We start from the raw sequence: 22,557 nt of genomic DNA, 5'->3' as shown, positions 1-22,557 counted from the left end.
GGCAGAAACCAAAGGACAGAAATGAACATACTATAGATTCAGTTCTATAAACAAGAACCTTCTCATATCTAAACACCAAATTTTGGTGTTTAGCGTGCACCTTATTCACTTTGTTTTTTTTTTAAACTTTAGTCAAGAGAAATTTTCCCAAGGATGCAGATTCAAAGGAGTGGCACTTAAAAGTAGATACGAAAATAAATTGCAAATATTAATACATTTTAAGAGATATTTCTGTTCTAACTTTAACACAGCTCTGATCTGTTTCTGCTCTGAAAGCTACTAGAAATACTCAAACTTAAATCATAAGTACCAATAATTTTATTTGTATACATTCTTTTTAAAATTACAAAATTGTTGAGAAACACACATAAAGACATAAATAATAATACAAGTGAGGAAAAAGAATCAATATTTTCCAAAATCAATGGGATAATAATGAAAAAATTGCAAATATACATATATCTGCGACATCATCCACAAATCACAAAGCTTTAGGATGAAAAATGTGAATACTGTACAATCACATGAGCATTTTTTATTGTGGCAAGTAAATGACTAAATAAAAATGCTTCATTAAAGTACTCAACGGTGAAAGGTGCTCAGCACCTTATATTTTATTAGTACCTTTGCAACAATAAATACACCACATAAATGAAATAAATATGTTAAAAACTAGTTAAAAAGGATAAGTGCATTTAAGGATATCCTTTAATTAAAAAAGATTATCATAGGTAGTTAAAATTTCAATTACATTTTGCAATTCCTAACAATTACTTTTATCTAGTTTCTTTTAATAATATATCATTCCATGTTATGTTTAGTTACTAACATGTGCAAATTGCTAAGTCTTACAATTCAAATACCAATCTATTCTGAATAAAATAACTACTACAATTGAAAAATATTAGGCATGAGTTAAATACATTTTGCAACTTCTTCCATTTGTTTCTTTTAAATACAGCATATCTGCTAAAGTAAAATTCAATTCAAGTATCTCTGTATCCCGAGCGAAAAAATAAAAAAAAACTTAAATTTTGTCACTATTTTGTTTTGTTTCTTTTAAATCCCACAATTCTGATAACGAAGAAAACTCGTTATTAATTAAGCTATTCTGGATAAAATTATATCTATCAAAAAGTATTAGAAAAAAAGCAGATTATCATATGGATTCTTATTAATTATTAGAAAAAGTAGCAATACAATTAATAAAAAATATACCTCAAGCCTTGTATCTATTATTAACATAGAATAGCAAAATGTTGAATTTTGATTACTACCTAAAATAATGACAATGCAACATTAAATAAAAGGTGAGATACTTACACAGTTGCAATATAATAAATGAGTTTTATTTACTAAGTTCACAAAGGTACTAAATTGTTTCACAACAGATTTCTAACAACTCAGAGATCCGTTGGAAGAGGATAAGTAGAATCGTTATCCCCGTTGAATTCATCCAAAGCTATGTGATTTGTGGCGTATTCCTAGCAACCAACTAAGGGCTTGGTGTTAAAAATAATAGAAGAACGTTCATTGAAAAAGTAAACTGTGCCTATAGATATGAAGAATATGATAAAACCACTGAAAAGCGTGACTAGTTCTTGGGCTTTTCCAGGCTGGAGGAATATCCGAGCAGACGTTTCTAACCAGACACTTTCTGTCCAGGTTGAATATTCTGTAGATTTCCATTCTATACATATAAAAAAGGGAAATAATTGGATGTTAGAATTGTTGAGTATGTATTTCTAGACTAAATTAAAATTGTAAGATAAAACAAGTGAAGAAATGAAATATTATTAGAAATAGAACATTTAAGAGATTTGTTATGCAGAATTGCACTGACTGAGACAGTGAAAATAAACTTTTTCAAAAATTAACTCTATTTATAAACTTGTACTATTTTTATTTATCAAAAAGTTATTAAAAACAAGTTATCACAAACAGTTTTTCAAAGCAAATAAATGTACTTAGATTGAAAAACTAGAATTATATTTTTAACTCAGTAGCACATTTCTTAAAAGCAAGAAATAACATCCGCAGTAGCAATTTTTTCTTTGAAACACCATTCTACTAAAAACAACAAGGAGTGGATTTATAATTCAAGAGCAGCCTTAAAATAGTGCGTCAGATAAGGTAAAAAGAGTTAAAAGTGATAAAGTCAGATGACTAATTGAAATCTAACTTTATTGAACAAAACATGAAAAATTAAGATGTTTACAGATGACATTTATATAAATTATGAAGCAAACCATTATTGCAAAAAAACAATATGTGCTGAAGCATTGATGATGGTAAGGAACAGGTGTAAAAAAAGAGCAAAAATCACAAGAAAACTGCAGTTCTGATAGATTGAGATTTGTCTCATCAAAGGTTTACTAACTGCTAGATTTCTGTAAGCTATTGGAGACAGTCAAGGACAGTTGTTCCCAACCTTTTTTGACTTATTTCATCCTTTTCATTATTGTTATAAGCTCATTTCCCCCCTCAAAAATTTAATACATTACTATTTAACGAACTGCAATTTAACTAATTATAATTTTACTAATACATTTCTTAACACATTTTATAAATTAAAGATAAAAATTTTTGATACATCAGGGCTTTCTTACTTTTTTATATTAACAAAGTAATTATTCAAACAAAATATATACATAAAACCATTCAATAATTTTAAAAAAATAAATAAAAAAGAATTAGTATAGCAAACAATATTGTAATTAGTCACTTTTTGTTTATTAGGATGTTTGTAGCTGTTTTTTATTTTTTTACTAATTCCTGGATACATAAAGTAGAGTTTACAAAGGCAAAACACAGGTACTTTCAACTTCCAGTCTCCCCCCCCCCCTACATAATTGAGAAGTCTGATTAGCAAAAGTAAGTTGGGACGAATAGAAACAAAACCCAGATTGTTCATTCTGCTACTTAATTATAAGACTTGTACATTAAAGACCCTAATTCTGAAACTGTTTTCTCCTTAAATATGTTTAAAAAATTAATCTCGCAAAATATCAAGAACTTTTTAAATGGATATGCTAAATAAATCTCCCTCTAAATTTAACTTCTCATCAGTGAGTACAGAAAAGCATATCCCTATTTTATTTTCAAAAGGTATGAAAAGGTCTGTAGCAGAAATCGACAAGTGTAATAAGACTGGACTGACCTCATTCTCCTTTGAAACACAGAAATTCTTCTGTAAGGGTCTTTTGATCTTGGATATACCCTTAGAGATGATCTGAACATAATATTGGTATATAGTAGTAATCACCCTACCGCTGCACCATGCTTCAAAACAGTGTATGTACTTTTTATGGCTTAGAACTTGATGGGGAATATTACATTAGAGTAGCTTTTGATAGTACAATCAGATAAGATAACCAGTCAAAGCTGGATTAAAAGGGGACAACTGGGGCTGTAATCCCAGACTCCCTAAATTTTTTAGGCCACCCTCAAAGGGACCTCTAAACTTACTAAAAAGAAAATTGATTTATGTAATTTTCTAAAAATATATCTGATATTTTCAAGAGTTATGTTTTACACTCTTTTAGAATAATTTAAAATGTAATTTGAGTGTAAAATTCACAAATATTAAAAAAAAAAGAAGACATTTAATTAAACATTATATGATTAAAAATGATATCCTTCAATATTGCTTACCCATCTCTCAAATTTTGTCTGTTATATTTTGCTTTAAGTCACAAACGCTTGATTTTTCAAATTAATTTTTTTGTAACCATCTATAAAACATTTAAAATTTCCTAATGGTGTTGGCAAGAAATTAACAAGTTTTTTAAAATTAAAAAAATTTAATTTGCTTCTTGCGATTTTTTAAATGTATATTATTTAGTTGTTACTACATAACTTTTATAATTTCATGCATGGTGTTTTCGCTGACACTAAATTGAATTTGAATGTTTAATAAAGTTAATTATTCTGCAAAAAAATCAAAAATTTATAAGCTTTTTTTAAATTTTTATAAAACAAGCATAAATTGAATTCAATTTCATTAATAGTTTTTAATATTTCTGAATATATGTAAATTTTGGCTAATTTGGTATATGTAGAACAACAATTTACATACCAGCCCTAGGTCCTACCATACCTTAATCCAATATTAAAACCAGCATTTACCACAGAGAATTAAAAGACAGTTCAAGTCATGGAAAACAAAAATACTCAGCACCAAATAGACAGCTATTTAACAAAAGAAATCTTTCAGAAATGAGAAGAAAAATATCTATAATATAGTTACCATTTAAAACAAAAGCAGGAGACTGAGCAATAGTGTACATCACAGTTGACTTCTTACAGATACCACTGCCATTTCCAGCCATCCAATCATAGTGATATATCTATGGGAAAAACTCAATTATTTTTTGAAATAATGATAGAGATTGTACAAAGAGATTGCACTGAAATTTTAAGATAACTCTTTTAAGAAGTTACACAGCAATTTTAGAGCACACAAATTAAATTTAGTGCTGATAAGTTCAAAATACCAATCAATCATAAATTTCTTCTTGTATCTAATTAATAAAAATATTCCTTTTAACTCATTTAGATTTTTATGATCATTTGCATTCAAGCAACTGCGAAAAAAAAATTAAATAAAATTTGTGATTTTTAGCTTGCATTTAAAAACTTAATTTTTAAATGCAAGCTAAAAACCACAAATTAGTATGCAAACTAGAATAAGAAATAGCTACATAATTAAGTTTTTCTTTTTTTAAAAAACCAAATGAAAAAAAATTCTTTTATTAAAATTTTAATTAAAGACACCATCTTAAAGGTAAAGGATAAAACCATCTAAAAGGTTTAAAAATTTCAGAAAATCCATAATTTTTTTTTTAAATATCTAATACTGCAACATGTCAAGCATATTTTCTCACATTATTAAGTTAATCAGAAAAGGAGGAGAGTTTATCTTGGAGAGAGAGCTTTGCAAACTCTTCCCATAAACTCAATCATTTGGAGCAAAAATATAAAAAGTTTTCACAAAAACTACTGCAAAGAATGTTAGGTATGGAAAGAAAGATTTTCTTCCTTTTGTTGTTATTTTGTTTTAGCACAACCTATTTACAAGGTAATATATTGTCCAAATTTTACAGAAAACAAATTTTTTTTTGGTGCGTATATTTCTGAGTTGCATTTCAATTTTTGTAGTTTTTATATTATTTTGTGTCAGATCAGTTAAAAATTAAAATTTTTAAACAATCTTTTTTTTCAATATTTAGTCAGTTCCATAAAGCATAAGTGTTCAAAATTTTAAAAGAATCAATACTTCAGTTTTCGAGAAATCGCGCCCATGCTTAAGAATATTTCTTTCTAAGAAATTTCTAAAAATCAATCATTTCCTGTTACATTTTCAAAATCTTAAGATTAAAATTAAATAAATTATTCGTCATACGTTGTTCTTCCATATTCTTATAGCTTGAATTACTTTATTAAAATTTTTGTTACTACAAAACCAATGTGTCTCCTTGGAAATATTAAATACAAGAAAAATTTATAAAAACAATATTAAATAGTATAATCTATTCATATTAAACATTAAGCTTTCTCACATAGTTAGTTTTTATTAATATAACATACACACAACTTAGAGAGTTTTGAATCCATAAATTCGCTCAAAACAATATGTATAAACACAGATTTCTTTTTTTAAAGAAGTCAGATGTAAAATGACAAACCTGATCTTGAGGAGAACTTGTGCATGTTTTTCTGTCCTTATCTAACTCATCACTGCCTGTCAGATAAGCTAGCAAGTATCTTGTATATAAAGTGATGGCATTAGCTTTTGTGTGTCCACCACTATCGACACTTACATACAAGGGATATGGTTCAACCCCTGTAATTAAAAGAAACAATAAATACTCAATAAAATCAAAAATATAGAAATGAAACTTTAACGAAGGAAAATTGAAATTTTTAAAGTAAGAAATTTAATAGTTTACCAGATTAATGAAATGGTCAGGAAAAGGCAGTAATAAAATTAAAATTTATAAAGTAATAGGGAATTTTTTTAAAAAATATGCCTGAGTGTGAAAAAATTGACTTACGCAATCTTTCAGTCATTAATGGATCAGCAATTTGTTGAAATAAAGAGCATGAAGCATTTTGTATATAACATTCTAACAAACCAGATACCTAAAATTAAAGAAAGTTATAAAAATTGTCATAGAACATATATAAGGAAAAAATAAAATGATTCTCAAGCATGCAGTAGATTAAACTAGCAAGAATGCTTCATTCCAATTAAATAGCCATAAGCTAATTATTTCATTAAAACTTTAAACAATTAAATTATTCATTTATTTAAAATATATATACAGTAATTAAATTTTTGCTTTCAAATTCGCAAAGTGGACAAAAATTGTTATAAAATGTACAAGAAAAGAAAAACACTCCCTCTATACAAGATAAAATAATTATGAATTTTAGTTGTATTTACTATTAGCATCAAATGTTTCAGAGCAATAATTTTATATGAAAAAAAATGCTCATTAATAAATTTAAATAAGAAGAAAAAAAGAACAGTTATAGATCCACAAATATCAATTGCTGAAACTCATCTCAATTCTGAATTTAGGAAATTAATTGCTATTGCTCTAATGATGCCAATAATAGTTGCTTGAGAAAGATGCTTTTCAACTCAAAATAGAATAATATCCAAAGAAAAACAAGCTTTGCTTGGAGCATTTAGATGGCCTTTGCAGCTATTTTTGTGAAGTATCCCTTCTAATGCTATCAATATAGGTAGGTGTTAAGTATGATATGAATTTTGAACATATTGTTAAATAATGGGAACCAATTAAACTATATATATGAGCAACCTCAGTTTAACCCCGAAGTAATGAAATAAATTGGGAAATAATGAGGAGTTCCAACTTCCTTCAAATTTAATATTTAAGCAATAATTCTAGAGTATTTACTTTGCACAATTTATTTGTTCATCATGGCGTAATTTTGCCATAAATTGAGCTGTAATTTATTAATTTAATCTCTATTTTAAAATTCAAGTCTCAAAAAGTAATATAGTGGTGAAATTACTCTCTAATATATATATATATATATATATATATATATATATATATATATATATATATATATATTTGATATATATATTTGATAACTCTGATCCAGACCAGGTACTTAAATTTTAGAGCTGAGATAACATGGTCTGCCATAAAAAATGTAATTCAAGTGATTCTGCTGTAAGTTCTGATTGTGGCATTTAGAGCATGCACAATTTTTAATTTTTTATTTCAGAGCAAGCTTATAAGCTAGAAAACTTCCAATTCTTTCTCTTATTCTCTCAATACTTAAAAAAATTACATAAACTTTAAAAAAAAAAAAAAAAAACATTACCAGATCTTCAGATGTCTCCACAGGTTTGTCCAATTGTTTTCCAGTAAGAAGTTGATACAATGTTCCAGATATAATTGAAGCAGTATTACTCAAAACTGGTACTAGTTCTTCACGGTTCAGGGTTTCATTAGAGTCAAGTATGCTGTTGTAATATCTAAAAATTTTAAACAAAAGTATAAATATCAATCACCTAATGATGTACTTTAAATTTGGTTTGCAATGCTATGGAGCCAAAGAAAAACAATTGGTACATTTGACAATAAATCAGAACGTTTTCTGTACAATATGCATATTCCAGACTACTTTATAAAGGATAAACTTCAAACTAAAAAGTGTAATTTGCTATAAAAGTATGATACCGCTCTACTTAAGAATAATGAAGGCAAATTGTGCCTCAAAAGCTGGGGTAGAAATTAAGTCAATTTAGTCACTCGTTAAAAAAACTAACAACTTAATGATAGTACTTGCTTGTACATTTTCATTGTCCCTTTGCAAGATTTTATAGTATATTTTTAAAAGTTAATAAAATGAACTCAAATAAAAAATTACAATACAGAGGATAATGTCACACATATGATGAAATTATAAATTTCGTGACAAAAACAGACCAAAACATGAAAAAACCATATAATCTTTTGCCTTTACATTGACTGCTGGTTTGGAAAACCTATGATAATTATTTTATGATGGTCAAATTTTAGTGGTTGTGGACCATTAGACCACTACTAATTTCTTAAAAGCATAGTAAAAAAAAATAAAAAAAAAAAATACTATTTTTAATTTCAGAGTTATTTTGTTCAAAACTTAAAAGTTTTAACAGTTTTCATTTTATTTTTATTAATAGAGCACTGAACGATTCTTAATAATTTGAGATCAATAAATATCAAATTTTAATAGTACTGTTGCATTAAATAAAAACAATAACCAGTATCAATTAGTAAAGATTCATGACTTCCGTAATCAATTAATTTTAAAGTAGGGTTCAAATATTACTGAAAAAAGAAATTACAGCAAATATGCTGCTGAACATTTTTGTTCTGAAGTAATTTGGTGAAAGATCCTTCAATTTCTCATTCAAAAATTCCACGAACAAAGCACTGGTAACTGAGATCAGTGATTCTTAGACTAAGATGAATTAATAATTGCATTAGCTAAAAACAAATATGCACATGACATCCAAAGAAATCACCATAAAAATTTGACAATTTAAATTTTTTAACTAAGTTTCTTTTTCATAAAGCAACTGAATTTCAAAAAGTTTTAAAGAATGAAGCCTGTGGGTAAGGCTATGTGTCTGAACTGAACCATATGTATAACTAGTAAATGGTTCCTAAGATCGAATTATAAAATTTTGCAACTTTGATGAAGTTCTAAAATTATTAATCAAAATAAAAAAGAACTCAAAAGATCCAAATCTTTTGAATCTTAAACTTGATTATTTTAAAATGCACTTTTGTGTTCATAGGAAACTGGATGCTCTGAACACGCACAAAAATAAATAAATAAAAATTTCATAAAACGCATCTAAATATTACATTACATTTTGTTTTAAGTATTTTAATAATAAAAAACAAATGACATTTACTTATTAATAAACTCATTGTCATGATCAGCAACCACCAATCCTGGAATAGAATTATCTTTTCGCAAGAAGCTCTGAAACGATGCTGGGGGAAGAGGCAAATCTGAGGGAGCTTCTGATACTTCAATATTTCCAACCCTTTTTGATTCTGCTTTAATAAGCTGAATTAAATGCTTTACCTAAAAATACATTTCAAAAATGATTTTTAAACAAAAAAATAGCAATGTATTAAAAGCTACACAAAAGAGGATTCAATTTTAATTCAGCTTCTAATTCATAAAATATTATGTCAATACAAATATGGGGCAAAATTAAAGGGAGCTAAAGGCCACAAGATGACTAAATGGCGATTAAAATATAGTCTGTTAGTTGCACTTTTTCTTTTATTGAAAGTATGCATTTATTATTTTTTTAAAAATAAACACGGATTAATGAATATCTTATAGTATTTCGGAAATAAGTTTATTTTTCGCTTAAAATTACTTTATTTCACACTTCATTTTAGAAAAAAATCTTATAAGGTTTACCATATTTCGAAAAATGCTTTACGTTATTAATTATTTTAAGTTTTAAATTTTTGAAAAAAATGGCTACTGTTTAAAATGCTACAACTGGCCAGTAACAAAATTTTTCGATTTAATCCTATATATCCATAAAATGTACACTACTAAGAAATTTTGTTAATTTTGGACAGGCTCAGACTTCAAAATATGAGCTCGAAAACATGACTAAATTACTGAAATCTTCAATTAGATTCTTTTAAAATTTACTAACAATTTAAATCGATAAAATGTCACTATTTTCTGTAGCATTAAATACACCAATGCAACTGTGTGCATAAGTTGCACTCCTATTTTTTATTACATGATAGAAAATTTCCGGTACATCAGGTGTGTAAGTCCACCAAAATTTGAGGAAATATCTCCAACTTTAGGATATTTCCTCATATTGATGTCATATGTCAAGGTACTAGAGCGTGGTAAAACGTAGATTCAAATATTATAGTAAAATATTTTATGAAGTGTGGAATTTTGAACTTTTTGGATGTGGATGGTAACAATTTTTGTGTGACTCAGCAGATAAGGATGAAGTAGAATCCATTGCAGGAAGGGAATTGCACATAATTAAAAATAAAAAACTTAATAATAATTTATGAACACTCACTTCATCTGAGACATTAACACTTTGATTCATTGAGACAGGATCAGTATGCAACCAGAGAGTAGGCAGACTTTCAGGCGTCACAGGCGCCAGTTGACTCAGTTCAATAAAATGAGATATATGCTGAAGATTTATGAGAGCCGGCTGGTCTCTTATGCCACCTAATATACGAACTGGAAATTGATCTTTCTGCATATCAAACACCACACGGCTGGAACCAATGTAATCAAAAGCTTCCTGATAATATAATAAAAGGCTAAATATGAAAAATAATTGATCTAAAATTTTAATGTAAACTGGGGTAAAAATAAATAATATTAATTTACAGCAACAAATGAAATTGATGTTACAATGAGCTTGTCACTATATGCAAATGCACATATTTAATGGTAAAATAGCAATAAAAAAGACTAATAAATGGAATAATCACACTCTACTTTTATTTTGAACAACTATTTCAATTTAAAATATGTAATTAGAATAATCAACGATTGCATACGAATTTGAGACTGGACTGGGAGTTTTTGCAAGAAGCAAGGAAAAATTCAAATCAAGCTCAATAATTTTTTATCTCATCAATAACAGATATTGAATTAAATGTAAGTTGTCAAGAAGGGTAATAAGGTGGCATGGTTGATATCTGATCAGTAAAAGGTGCATTCTGTTGAAATGAGTAAGATGATTCTTAAAAATAGCAGAAGAAATTTTTTTTTTGAAAAAAGGAAGAAAACTTGAGCAGTGGGTGCCCACATATGCTTGCCTTATAAAAATTAAGGTTCTAAAAAAAATTAGATGAAGTTGTGTTCACTTTAACTTTTATGCAAAAAATATCTTCAAATTTGCCTCTTTTGCATATTGTTAACTATTACAGCAGAAAAAATATAACCTAAAAAAATTATAGGTAAAAGCTAGTAATTATAAACTTTTGCTTAGAAACGTAGAACTTTTGTATCCTTAATATAAGCATTTTTAAGGGGATTTGGAAACTTGTAATGTCGGAGACATCACTTAATATGACGTCTTTGTTACAATGAACTTTTAATATATATGATGAAATCATCTCATAAGACTTTAAACAATAAAACTAAACTGAAATTCTTTGATTCCAGATAAATAAATATTCATCTAATATATTAAGATAATAGATAAATTTTCAACTAATAGATAAATTTTCATCTAATAGAGGAAAAGAAATATTCATCTAATAGATCAGTTTTGTGTGGGTAATACAGTAACAATTTAACTGCTTAAGATTTGATACATTACATTTTAATGCTGCATTTTAGAAAAATTTAGGTGTATTTTTTAAAGTTATAATTAAAAAATATACTTGTACTTTATATGTTTTTAATATATATATTATTAAACAATATACACTTTTTGTACATGACAAATACAGGGAACGTAAAAATATGCCATCAATGTGCTTAGTCCCCAAAAGTAAAGTTACCAATCTTTTCATATATTAAAATAATAATTAAACGGAAAAAAAATTAGATACACCAATAAGCTTATCTAACAAAAAAAAAAAAAAAAAAAAATTCTTACGCCATTAAAAATAATAAACAAGATGTTTTTCTCCACTTTTCCTTTAAGTGCAAGTTCTATTTCACTCTTTAAAGATTCCATATTTTTGGCAACAGCTAATAAAGTTACTAGGCCTGTAACTGTTGAATGAGCTCCTGGGGCAAGTTTATCAAACATTGAAAATGAATCCAACTGTAAAAAGACAAATTGTTTACACAAGCAAATCATTACATCTTAAACAATAAAAAAAGAAGTTTTAAATAATTAACTTTTGGCTTCATATGACATTTTTCAAATCTTAACTAGAATATTTTTAACAAAAATCGACTAATTTATTACGGTTACCAAACAACTAAAAACACTCACTCGAGCTCCAACAATAATCACAGAATCATTTCGTATTTCTTCACTTTTATTAGTTGGAAACAAGGTATTCACCACATTCTTATCACTAAGAGGATCACAAGTTTTTACTAAAATTAATGAAAAGCTCAATTAGAATGTAATAATGTAAAGTTAATAAACGAAACGAAAAAAGACAATATCATAGTATTTAAGCTACTTATTCAATACAGGTTTTTCACTAATCAATACCATTAATGTAAACGGTTACTAATAAATTTAAGAAACAAACCTTCATTCAAGTTAGCGATGAGATTATTACGTCGCATGCAAGTTTCACTATCTTTGGCAGCCAACATAACACTGGTCATTTGCACAGAACACAATGGCCAACTTTTTGTAGAACCATTGTTGAACTTTTTGTAACACTAAAATTAAAAGAAACCAAATTGTAGAAATACTTTTTAAAATAAAGTTCAAGAGTATTATGTTAATGCAGCCTGGAAATGACAAATTGATAATGTCTCTCTTTTCATATTAGGTGAGCATTTATCTGTACTTAAATATATATACATATATATATATATATTAACTCTATTTTATAAGAACAATTTATTGATTCCATAAATAATAACGTTTACCTGAAGGTCTATGAATCTTAATGCTTCGCATAAAGTCGTTTTATTGGTAAAAAAATAATCCTACAACTTTTAAGGTGAGCAGCTAAAATTAAATTTTAAAGGACTAGAAAATACATGAAATTTTTAATCTTTAACAGTAAATTATTATTTTTTAGCTGCTTGTAAAAATTAATTAATTTGATGTAAACAATGTCCTCATGGACAAAATTAAAATCTTTATTATTAGTTATTACAACCTAATCTATATTAATCAGACACATTACGCTATATTACACACAACTAACAACTTTTTATTATTATTTGAGAAGAATTCTATGAAGGATTTAAAACAAAAATATTATATACTATATTAATCAGAAATATTACATTATAATATACACAACTAAGAACTTATTTTATTGTTGATTATTTGAGAAATATTATTCTTTGGAGGATATATTATTTTAACCCTTAGTTCAAGACATTAAGTGAGAAAAATATGCAAAAGTAGAAAATAAAAAAAAAATTATTATGGTCTTAAACTTGAATTAATGAGATGAAGTCGCTTCAATTTAAAGAAAATAAGTTTTGTGTTTAATTATGTCAATTAATAATTAGTACATTTTATAATCTCTATCTGTACCTCAAAAATCAGAGATTACTAAATTCTATTTGATGTCAATGAAACAAAAGGATCTTTTGAATATAATTTATTTTCAGTATGGGTTAATGATATAAGAAAAGCTGATTTTGCCTTTCTTGACTCATTAAAAAAAATAAAAATCTCAATAAAATATTTTTAGCTATTCATTGAATTAAAAATATTTTTTATTAGTCGATGTTTCCTTCTTTCCTAAGCATCAAAACTCATTTTTACCAATTAACTTTTTTTTAAAAATTTATTTTTAGTTACAACTTCAAAAGTTTTTTCTTTCTTTCTTTTTAACAATACCAAACAATACATAGCCTAGACTCTCAGAACAAACAAACAATTTCCTAGAAAAATTTACTTGAATTTCTTGTAATTTTTCTTTTGTCAGTACAACCTTATTAGTATGTAAACTATGAAGCTTCTACAAGAGTCAAACTTTAAAAGAGGAAAAAATGTGGTTATTTTGTAAAATTTCCAGAACAAAAAAAATTATCATAAAACAGGATATAAGAATAGTTAGATAACTTTTAAAAATTCAATTTTTAATTACATTATTTTTTAATTGGCAGAAATAATGGATGAAAAAAAATATATGTAATACTTTTAAAAATATAAATGAATACTGTTTTTTTTTATCACATTTTTCTTAATTGATATAGGGTTACAAAAAGAGTATGTTTAGCCACAACAGCAGAACTGGAGATTTTTCGACGGATAAACTAGAGTGAAAATGCTACAAACAGAATATGTACGGTTATAGTCTAAAAACAAATATTGCAGTGTGCAAAAATTTTAGTATCTTCTTTGGAAGAGGAAACACTTTTAGTTCATTTTCTACAAAAGGATGTAATGCTGAATTGGTTAATTAATTATTAGCTAACTACTATTAGCCTTATTTTGACCATTTGCATTAAAAACAAACAAACATGGATCTTTTAAATTTCAAATTGCCAAATTTTCCATAACTCAAGATGCTTTGAATTGTGGAGTTGTTTAGTATGTGCAGCATAAGAGTTAATTACAGTGGGCTTGAATACTAATCAAAAGATGATAAATATGAACATTTGCATGTAGCATCTCTTGGAGCTCAGCTGCTTGTTTATGGAATGCTTTGACTAACCTTCTATATGAGAACATTGAATTCTAGTTGCTTACCAGAAGGCTTTGTTAACTATAGTCAAGACTCTTCTAGATTACAAGAAAAAGAGAATTCCACCAGAGACTCACTTCGTTTCGTCTCTGGTGCAATTTTTCTTGTTTTCGTTTCTAGAATGCATGTGACTCAGACAGATAAAACTTAGGGGTGCAACCGTTCAGCCCCACAGATGTGTGAAATGTCCTTTGGGATCCATAATAAGATAAAACTGTGAACTGAAAAGGATTAACTTTTTATTCCAGAGGTACCTCATTGTTTCCTTTACTATTTGAGAATGCCACCCTAGCATTATAGTAATGCTTATACAGGTAAAATTGTAGTTTAAATTGAGGTTTGGTTGGTGTGTCTTGGTAATGTTAAGTGGCAAATATATGTTTCATTTAGCTTTTAATGAGCCTTTCTTATTTCAGACATATTAACTCTCTAACATGAGTTATTGCAGGTTCTTGTTGGAAACTTTTACAGCAGTTCTCTGTAAAATGTACAGTTAGTTAAAAAAGTTACAACAAAACAGTCACCCAAATTTCACAGTTACATACAAATACTACTACAAATTTCTTATTAATATATTGCATGCAATTAAAAAATTGTAAATTCTGATGTTTTTAATTGCTTTAAATAACAGGGTTGCCACTTAATGTCAGAAGAAGATTCCCTGACTTTTTCAGATATTTCAAAAAAAAATTTCAATGTAAATCCAGACTATATATCATGCAATTTTATATTGGAACTTTACTGGAAAGTCAAATATTAGATTTCGTGAGGCAACTAATATATATGAGGATGGAAACATAGAAAAAAATTTACAAACATGTAGTATTCTTAAAATAAATAAATGTTACAATTATTTTATATGAATCTCAACAACTAATTACTGTTACTGACTGGTTACTTTTAAGGTAAGATGTAGGAATTTTCCCCAATAGAAGTAGGTTTTTGTAAGAAAATTAAACCTTCAACGTCTTTCTTTTTTCAGTCACACCATGCTAGTAAATTTAGAGCCCATTACTTAAATTTTTGAAAAAATCTGATAATAACTTCTAAATTTATCTATATATTTAGAAAAAAATTGCAATAAGGTACATATAATTTAACTTAAAACTGCTTTAGCACACTAAAAATGATATCTACATTGCTTACATTTTCAATGCTCGTTATAGATTCATTGTTGGTAATGACAAATATTGGCATTCGCCAATCTTCAAACATCATCCCCATAGCTTTATTTTCAGGAAGATTGTTCCATTCTTTCTTTTTGCATGCCGCATATTCCTTATTCATAGATTCAGTATAAAACCCTTTTTAAGGAAAAAATCAATCTATATCAACTCAAGCAAATAACATAATAAAATAAACATTAATCAATGTCAATTAACACTCATTAAGTCAAAAAGCACTGAGAAATTAAGAAAAAAGATTCAAGATTAAAACTTAAAGACTTACATTAAAAAAAAAAAAAAAAGACTTAAGACTAAGGATAAAAAAAAAACTCAAGGCTGAAAAAGACATTTTGATGGTTTTAATCATGTCCTCATTTTGATTTTTTTTTTTTAAATAACGATCATCAAAAATTTAATAAAACATACGTATGTCTTTGTGTTGATTTTTTTTCTTTTTCAAATAACGACCATCAAAAACTTCAAATAAAACATAAGTATGTCCTCATGTTGATTTTTTTTCCAAATAACGACCATCAAAAACTTCAAATAAAATATATTTGTGAGCAAAATATCTTAAAATTACACTGCTTGTAGTGTTTTTGTTTTTAATAAATAAGCATTAACTAATTATTTTTTACACATGAACAAGAAGGTAAAACACTTATTCCTTTTAAAAATTATGCAGGAAAAAAAAAATCTTGCTTACAAAACTTCAAAATGCCCATATTTTGATAACACGTATTAAATTTGAAACAGTTAAGTTATAATGTGTGGCATTAATAATATTAAAATAATCTTTATTTATGTTCAATTAAACTTATTTAATTCATTTTATGCAAAGAGAAAAGACACATTACTAGAAATTAGTGACAATTTAAAGAATGAACTTTTAAGCAGAAGGGTTAAACACAAGTACCTTTTTTTACCTCCCATGTAATTCTAATAGGCAGACTGAAGAGTGCAACATATTTTACGAAAAACCATTTTTACAAATTATTTAATTAGTTTACTCTGAACTCTTATACTTATTAATTTATATTATTTCTAAGAATTTTTTTTAACCTATTTCCATTTCAAAGTTTGCATCTATTTAATTTCTTTCTTTCTTTTATTGTGTGTATAAAATTGCAAACTATAATGAGTGTTGAACTAATCAAATATACATGAATCAAACAGAATTTAAAGTAAATATTCATTAATACATAAATATAATTTATGCTTGAATCAAAATTCATTTTCATTTCATATTCAATTTTATGTAATGCAAATTTCAGGCTAAAGACTGAGAGTGTTGAAGTAATCAAATATACATGAATCAAACAGAATTTAAAGTAAATATTCATTAATACATAAATATAATTTATGCTTGAATCAAAATTCATTTTCATTTCATATTCAATTTTATGTAATGCAAATTTCAGGCTAAATATAAAATAATTTGGTCTCATAAATAAATGGTTTAATCAGGTATAAAAGCAGTTAAAGCTAACTTATAGAAGGTTAAAAACAGTTTGATAAATATTTATGAGCATAAAGATCAACACATATAATAGTCTTATTCAAAAAATAATAAATAAATATTCAAAGTTGGAGAACTATAAATAATTCAAAACTTAACATTTTTTATGGCTAACCAAATAAAATGTTACTTAATAGAGTAAAATTTCCTCCTAATCATGAGTTATTTTAAACAATATTAAATTTAAAAACATTACCATAGTTTCTGTTAGGGCAAGACTGATCAGGGGAAAAATTCTTTATTTCTTTAACAATGTGATCAGGTTTAAATATGAAAGCTCCCCTTATGTTTTCTGATTGTTTCAACTCTTGCATGTTTTTCCTGAAAAAAAAAAATTTAATTCAATAAACTATACAATTAAAAGACAAATCAGAACAGATACTAGGCATAATAAATAAATGCAAAATAAAAATTTTAAACTATTTTTTTAAGTTTTATAAAGATCATCATAGCTAAGCCTTTCTTTGTTTGGCATTCTATTAAGAATGTTGGCACAAAAAAAAAGACAACAAAATTTAAAAAAAAAAAACCAAAACAGTATACAATTCCTATACAACCATTGCTGGTCCAGGGGATCATTAAAAAATGATTTTCTGGTTATCCTAATAAAATTGCTCTGGTCCCAGATGTGGCTGGGCAATATATTTATAAAACACATTTGATAATGTAACCTTCATTTCTCATGATGCATTGGAATTTTGGTTTAAGCTCCTGATATAAATATTGACAAATCCATTTAATGGCAATGTAATGATATAACCATTTAACATGCAAGGATCTTTGTCTAAGCAAACCGCGATTATGATGATTTTAATTTCGCCCAGCTACAAAGACCACGTTCGTTTCTTGATGCTTAGTGACAAGGAGTGAATTTAATTTAAAGTTGCAATTTTTTGTATGGAACAGTGTCAAAATATAGAAAACAATGCATTCTTTTTTTAGCTTCAAGGTTTTTTAAAACATTTCTTGAAGATTATTTTCAGTGAGAGATGTTTCAAAAGTGCATTCCTCTCCAAATAATTAAAAATTTTGTTTTACTCAAGTGTATTATTATTTATGTTTCTTTTCTACCAATCTTTTTATATTTCTACAAATATTCTTTTAAATACATGTAAGTTAAATATTTTGATAGACTTTTATTATACCATTAATAAGTAGTTTTTAATTAAAAAAAATTAAAACAAAACTCACATTTGTTTTTACTTTTAGAATTTAGTTTTAAGCCAATCAATCTTTATGATTTGAATTTTTAAAAAAGAATGTTATTGATGCTATAAATATTTTTTTTTGTATAATCAACATTTTCCTTTAAATATTAATTTTTCAAAATTAATTAAATTCAAAATACTGTAGAGCCTTCCAAAAAAATATGTTTACAAATCTTTTTATTCATAAAGGGAGACTATTATATATTTATATTCCTTCTCCTAAATTTAATGCAACTCTTTAACTAAATGCTTTATTTAGAGACAAGATTCCTATTCATTATCAGACAGGGTTCCTAAGTGATAAATTGCACAAGAACTGGAAAAATTTAAAAACTTATAATATTTATTAATAGAGTCACACCTAGTTCATTATTTGAGGTCATATCTTATTTATGATAAAAGTTAATTAAGTACCCAAAATTAATTTATCTAGAAAGCATGATTCTAAAAATAAATCATTTAGCACCAGCCTATTAAACCCCAGGCATACTAAATATTTTGAACAAATTTATGTTCTTATTTAAAATAAATCTAAGAAATTTTAAATATTTTAAAATGAAATTTATATAAGTAATAATTATAATATATTCATTTACTTTGACCCTCAGCTAGCTATTGTTATTGTAAATTTTCATACCTGTAATTTTCTAGGTTAGTAGAATGATTTTCCCTGGTTTCTGCTAGAAAATGCAATATTCCTGAGCAATTTCAGGTTTTCCTGGCACTTTATCACATATTATTTGCGATATTATATATCTGATGATTTAATACACTTATTTAAAACCTTTTCCTTGCATCATAATGAATTTATTTTTATCGAAAAAATACATTGTCATATTGTACCAAAAACTAAGGAAAAAAAAAATCGAATAAATTATGCTCTTAAATATTTTAAATAAAAAACCTACATGTTGAATAATGTAAAAGGCATGGCAACGATAAATGGCATAGGAGGTGGTTCTAAGCTAATTTTATCAATATCTTCTTTAGTTTCCAAAAGATAGAGGACACCAACATTTCCATTTCTATGGGCTAAAAATAAAAGTTAGCTTATTAATAATTTATTGTCTTAAATATTGGGCTTTAAAAGAATTAAAATTACCTACATGCACAGCCAATTTGATGAGTGGCATTCAAACGTCGAAAACAAAATATATCACTTTGAATATTCTCATATATTTTAAGACTTGTTCTGTCTCCAAAAGAGTCTGGTAAAAACATTAAAAATAAATTCACATGATGAATATACAATATAAATAGCATTTTTGTTTTTAAAAAATATTGAAAAAGAAGCTGTTCTTTCTGAGGTTGCTCTAGGTTTTATTCTTTGGGGTCCATTTTTGTATAAAATGGAAAATCATTGTTGTGAAAAATTTCTAATTAATGATTAACATTTAGTTTTAGCTATTACTATTCACTACATTTAATATCAAAAATATATCAAAATAAATATATGCAGAAATTTGATAAAGTGATAAAAAAAAGTTAATTTTTTATTTATTATTATTTAACGCTAAAAATTCTACCTACATTTTATTAATCGTTAACATGATAACACATAGGTGCATCAAAATAGTTTAAAAAAGTTAAATGAACAGAGTAGAAAAAAGCTCTTGTAAGATATATACTTTCCATTTTCTTTATTATTTTGCTTAACGAGCTCTTCAATGATGTATAGCTATCAAAACAGCGCTGGGTTTTTTAAAAAGACCTATCAAAAACTGTTTAGTTCTGACAAAAACCCAGGACAAGTTTCTTTTCTGTCATTGGGTTACAAGTAAAACTAAAAAACTATTTAAATTATGCAAAATACAAATTTTAATTACTAATTTAATTATGATTCATACTATATAACATATAAAAATTTTATCCAATATTCTTGAAACTATTAACTGTTTTTCAAAAAAACATGGTTCAAAACATATGCATTTCCCTCTATTCATTCAAAACATACGCAAGCGCATATGATAAACTGAAAGCAACATTGCAAAATGTGCTAAATACGAAAGGCAAAAGGTGTTTTTTTTTTCACTTAAAACAACTAAGCGATTTTATTTGACCTTTTGGCAATTTTAGCAGGCTTGAACAGATACCGTTATGGAAATATTCACTAGAACATACATAAATAAACATAAATGATACATAAAATGCATAAACACTTCAGGGGTCTGTCTATGTTTTTCTGAGAGGTACCTATTTTGTGAAAATTTAGACATAATTTGTGAAAAATTTAAAATTATATTAAAAAAATCAACACAAAAATATGGTAAAAATATGGATTTATCGTTTCTTAAGGGATACAAAAACAAAATTTTAAGAAAAAGTATTTTGGGAAACTACCGTTTTTCCTTAAGTTGAATTTGTGAAACTACCGTTTTTCCTAAAGTTGAATTTGTGAAGGTACCGCTAAATTCGGCCTGGACAGACCCCTGCACTTAATGAAGTGCTCCTAGCATATGAACATATTCTTCACACATTAATATTGAAAGATGTTAACCTTATCTAAAATACTTGAAAAAACATAATTTATGAAATAGTGACGGATATTAATTAATATCAAACATTATAAGTAGAAAAAGATAGAAGTGGGTTGCAATTTTATTAGATAGTACAAATAAAACATCAAGAATCAGAAAGATACATGATTTTAGTTGAATATAATTTTTTGGTCGTTAAGATCTTGAAATAAAATTTTCCATTAAGTTGATAATGAATAAAAATGGGGACATTCATAAAAAAAAAAAAAAAAGATGGGCAAGTGTATAAATTATCAACGTACACAACTAAAAAGAATATAAATTGACGATCTAACAGTATGACACAATGTTAGCCATGAACTGCAATTCACAACAAGGAATAAAATGTACCGTTACAATACTTAATATTTATTATATCATAGTTTGCTTCGATGGTGGAAAAAAAAATATTAAAAATTTCAGCACTAACAAAAAGATTATTATATTTTAAAAAATAAATTCAAAGTAATAAAAAAATGACTGTTTTTTACCTTGAAAGAAAATACTGAGAAAAACCAAAATTATTATTGATTTTAAATTAGTCATGATTTTTTACGAATACTTTTAAAGTTTAAAGACATTCATTACAGAAGATTGTATTAGAATCTCAGATAAAAGAATGAAGACAGGAAATAGAGGTTTTAAAAATTACTTTCATTTAAATTCAGACAATGCTGCGAGTTTGAAAAGTTGTATGAATCTATATTAATACATAATTTTTGATCAAAAAACGAAAAAACGTGATGAACTGAATGAAAAAGGTTACTTTATAGAACCTTGCAAAAGTGTAACAAACACAATCGATGCACTGACGAATTTCATCGATACCTTATGTCGAAAATTATATTGTTTGACTGAAAATAATATAAGATAAAAACCTTTAAAATAATGATATTTAAAAATTGTTTAATAATGTGAAGCAGCTTAATCTTTTTGCAACTTTAGCAAGGATATTTGCAGTCTTCACTTCATTTGCAGAATAACTTCCCTTTGAATGGCATTCCCTTAACGAGTGAAACCAAAACAATAACAAATCTTTTTTTTTTCATTCCTTGTGTTTTAGAAAAGAAGTGAAAATTGTATAAAAATATGCTTTTATAAAAGCGAAGCAAAAAAAAAAAAAGAATGTTATCTATATAAACTATTTAGTATTTATGTCAGTTCGCATGAAAGGTTGTTTCGAAATTTAAAGTAACCAATGAAATAATATTTCTCTTGAAGTTAAATATTCACTTAGAAAGGTAAGTTTTAGTTATAACAACTGTTATTTTTTTCTAAAATTTTTAAAACACTTTTATTCTAATGTTTGTGATTATATAAACCTACCCATTTTTTAAAACTTAATAATAGACACATTTTAGCACATACTCTTAGATATATCTTCTACAACACTATAAAACTTCAATTTTTAATTATTTAGTTGTGAGACTCATAAACCAAACTATTGGGTGTATTTTAATACATAAAAGAATCAAGGTTATATATCTAACGTTAAGAATGTAATTACAGTTTCTCTACCAAAGAGAATGCTCAAATGGACTTTTCTAACTTTCATTAACTTTAAAAATACTGTTCTAAATGGGAAAAAAATTATAAAATTGTAATGAAAAAATGTAAAATCGTAGCTTTGGGAAAAAATACTTCAAGTTCTTTAAACATTACATTCTAAAGCTGATCTAATAACTGAATTACTTTTCTTTGAAAAAATCTATCCTATCATTAAAAATACATTTTAGTATCTACGATAAA

The 22,557-nt window shown here is 26.3% G+C and overlaps 2 protein-coding genes across 4 annotated transcripts in view; one reads left to right on the top strand and one right to left on the bottom strand.

The window, feature by feature from the left end:
- Positions 1–295: 295 nt before the first annotated feature.
- Nct (Nicastrin) lies at positions 296–21,610 on the bottom strand. 3 transcript variants are annotated; one of them, XM_071181342.2, is made up of 15 exons: positions 21,461–21,610; positions 19,399–19,500; positions 19,201–19,324; positions 17,281–17,405; positions 15,546–15,703; positions 12,270–12,405; positions 12,002–12,108; positions 11,657–11,827; positions 10,112–10,345; positions 8,951–9,126; positions 7,366–7,519; positions 6,057–6,144; positions 5,688–5,845; positions 4,250–4,349; positions 296–1,690 (listed from the first exon to the last, which is right to left on the bottom strand). In XM_071181342.2, the coding sequence occupies exons 3-15, from the start codon at positions 19,239–19,241 to the stop codon at positions 1,485–1,487; spliced, it is 1,854 nt and encodes a 617-aa protein (XP_071037443.2). In that variant the 5' UTR covers positions 19,242–19,324; positions 19,399–19,500; positions 21,461–21,610; the 3' UTR covers positions 296–1,484. The 3 variants fall into 3 exon arrangements, with proteins under 3 accessions (XP_071037443.2, XP_042899205.2, XP_071037444.2); XM_043043271.3 differs by having other exon boundaries at positions 21,300–21,581; XM_071181343.2 differs by lacking the exons at positions 19,201–19,324; positions 19,399–19,500; positions 21,461–21,610 and adding an exon at positions 21,300–21,435.
- LOC107443810 (peroxisomal ATPase PEX6) overlaps positions 21,601–22,557 on the top strand; it is a 36,141-nt gene continuing 35,184 nt past the window's right edge. Inside the window, exon 1 of the mRNA XM_016057808.5 lies at positions 21,601–22,049. The gene's annotated coding sequence lies outside the window, so the exon portion shown is untranslated. The remainder of the gene's footprint in view (positions 22,050–22,557) is intronic.

This window comes from Parasteatoda tepidariorum, chromosome 8 (genome assembly GCF_982258835.1).
Source record: "Parasteatoda tepidariorum strain Cologne lab strain chromosome 8, Ptep-v5.0, whole genome shotgun sequence".
Classification (NCBI taxonomy): Eukaryota; Metazoa; Arthropoda; class Arachnida; order Araneae; family Theridiidae; genus Parasteatoda; species Parasteatoda tepidariorum.
Note: the sequence above shows the minus strand (reverse complement) of the source record. Positions and strands in the feature narration are given on the sequence as shown.

What these genes read in the sequence shown, in the direction of transcription:
- Nct (XM_043043271.3), bottom strand. Translation starts at nt 21,354, where the DNA reads ATGACTAATTTAAAATCAATAATAATTTTGGTTTTTCTCAGTATTTTC. An exon ending in TCTCAGTATTTTCTTTCAAG is followed by an intron (nt 19,501 to 21,299) that starts GTAAAAAACAGT and finishes TGTTTTTACCAG; the next exon opens with ACTCTTTTGGAGACAGAACA. An exon ending in CTATAACGAGCATTGAAAAT is followed by an intron (nt 12,406 to 15,545) that starts GTAAGCAATGTA and finishes TTTTAATTTTAG; the next exon opens with TGTTACAAAAAGTTCAACAA.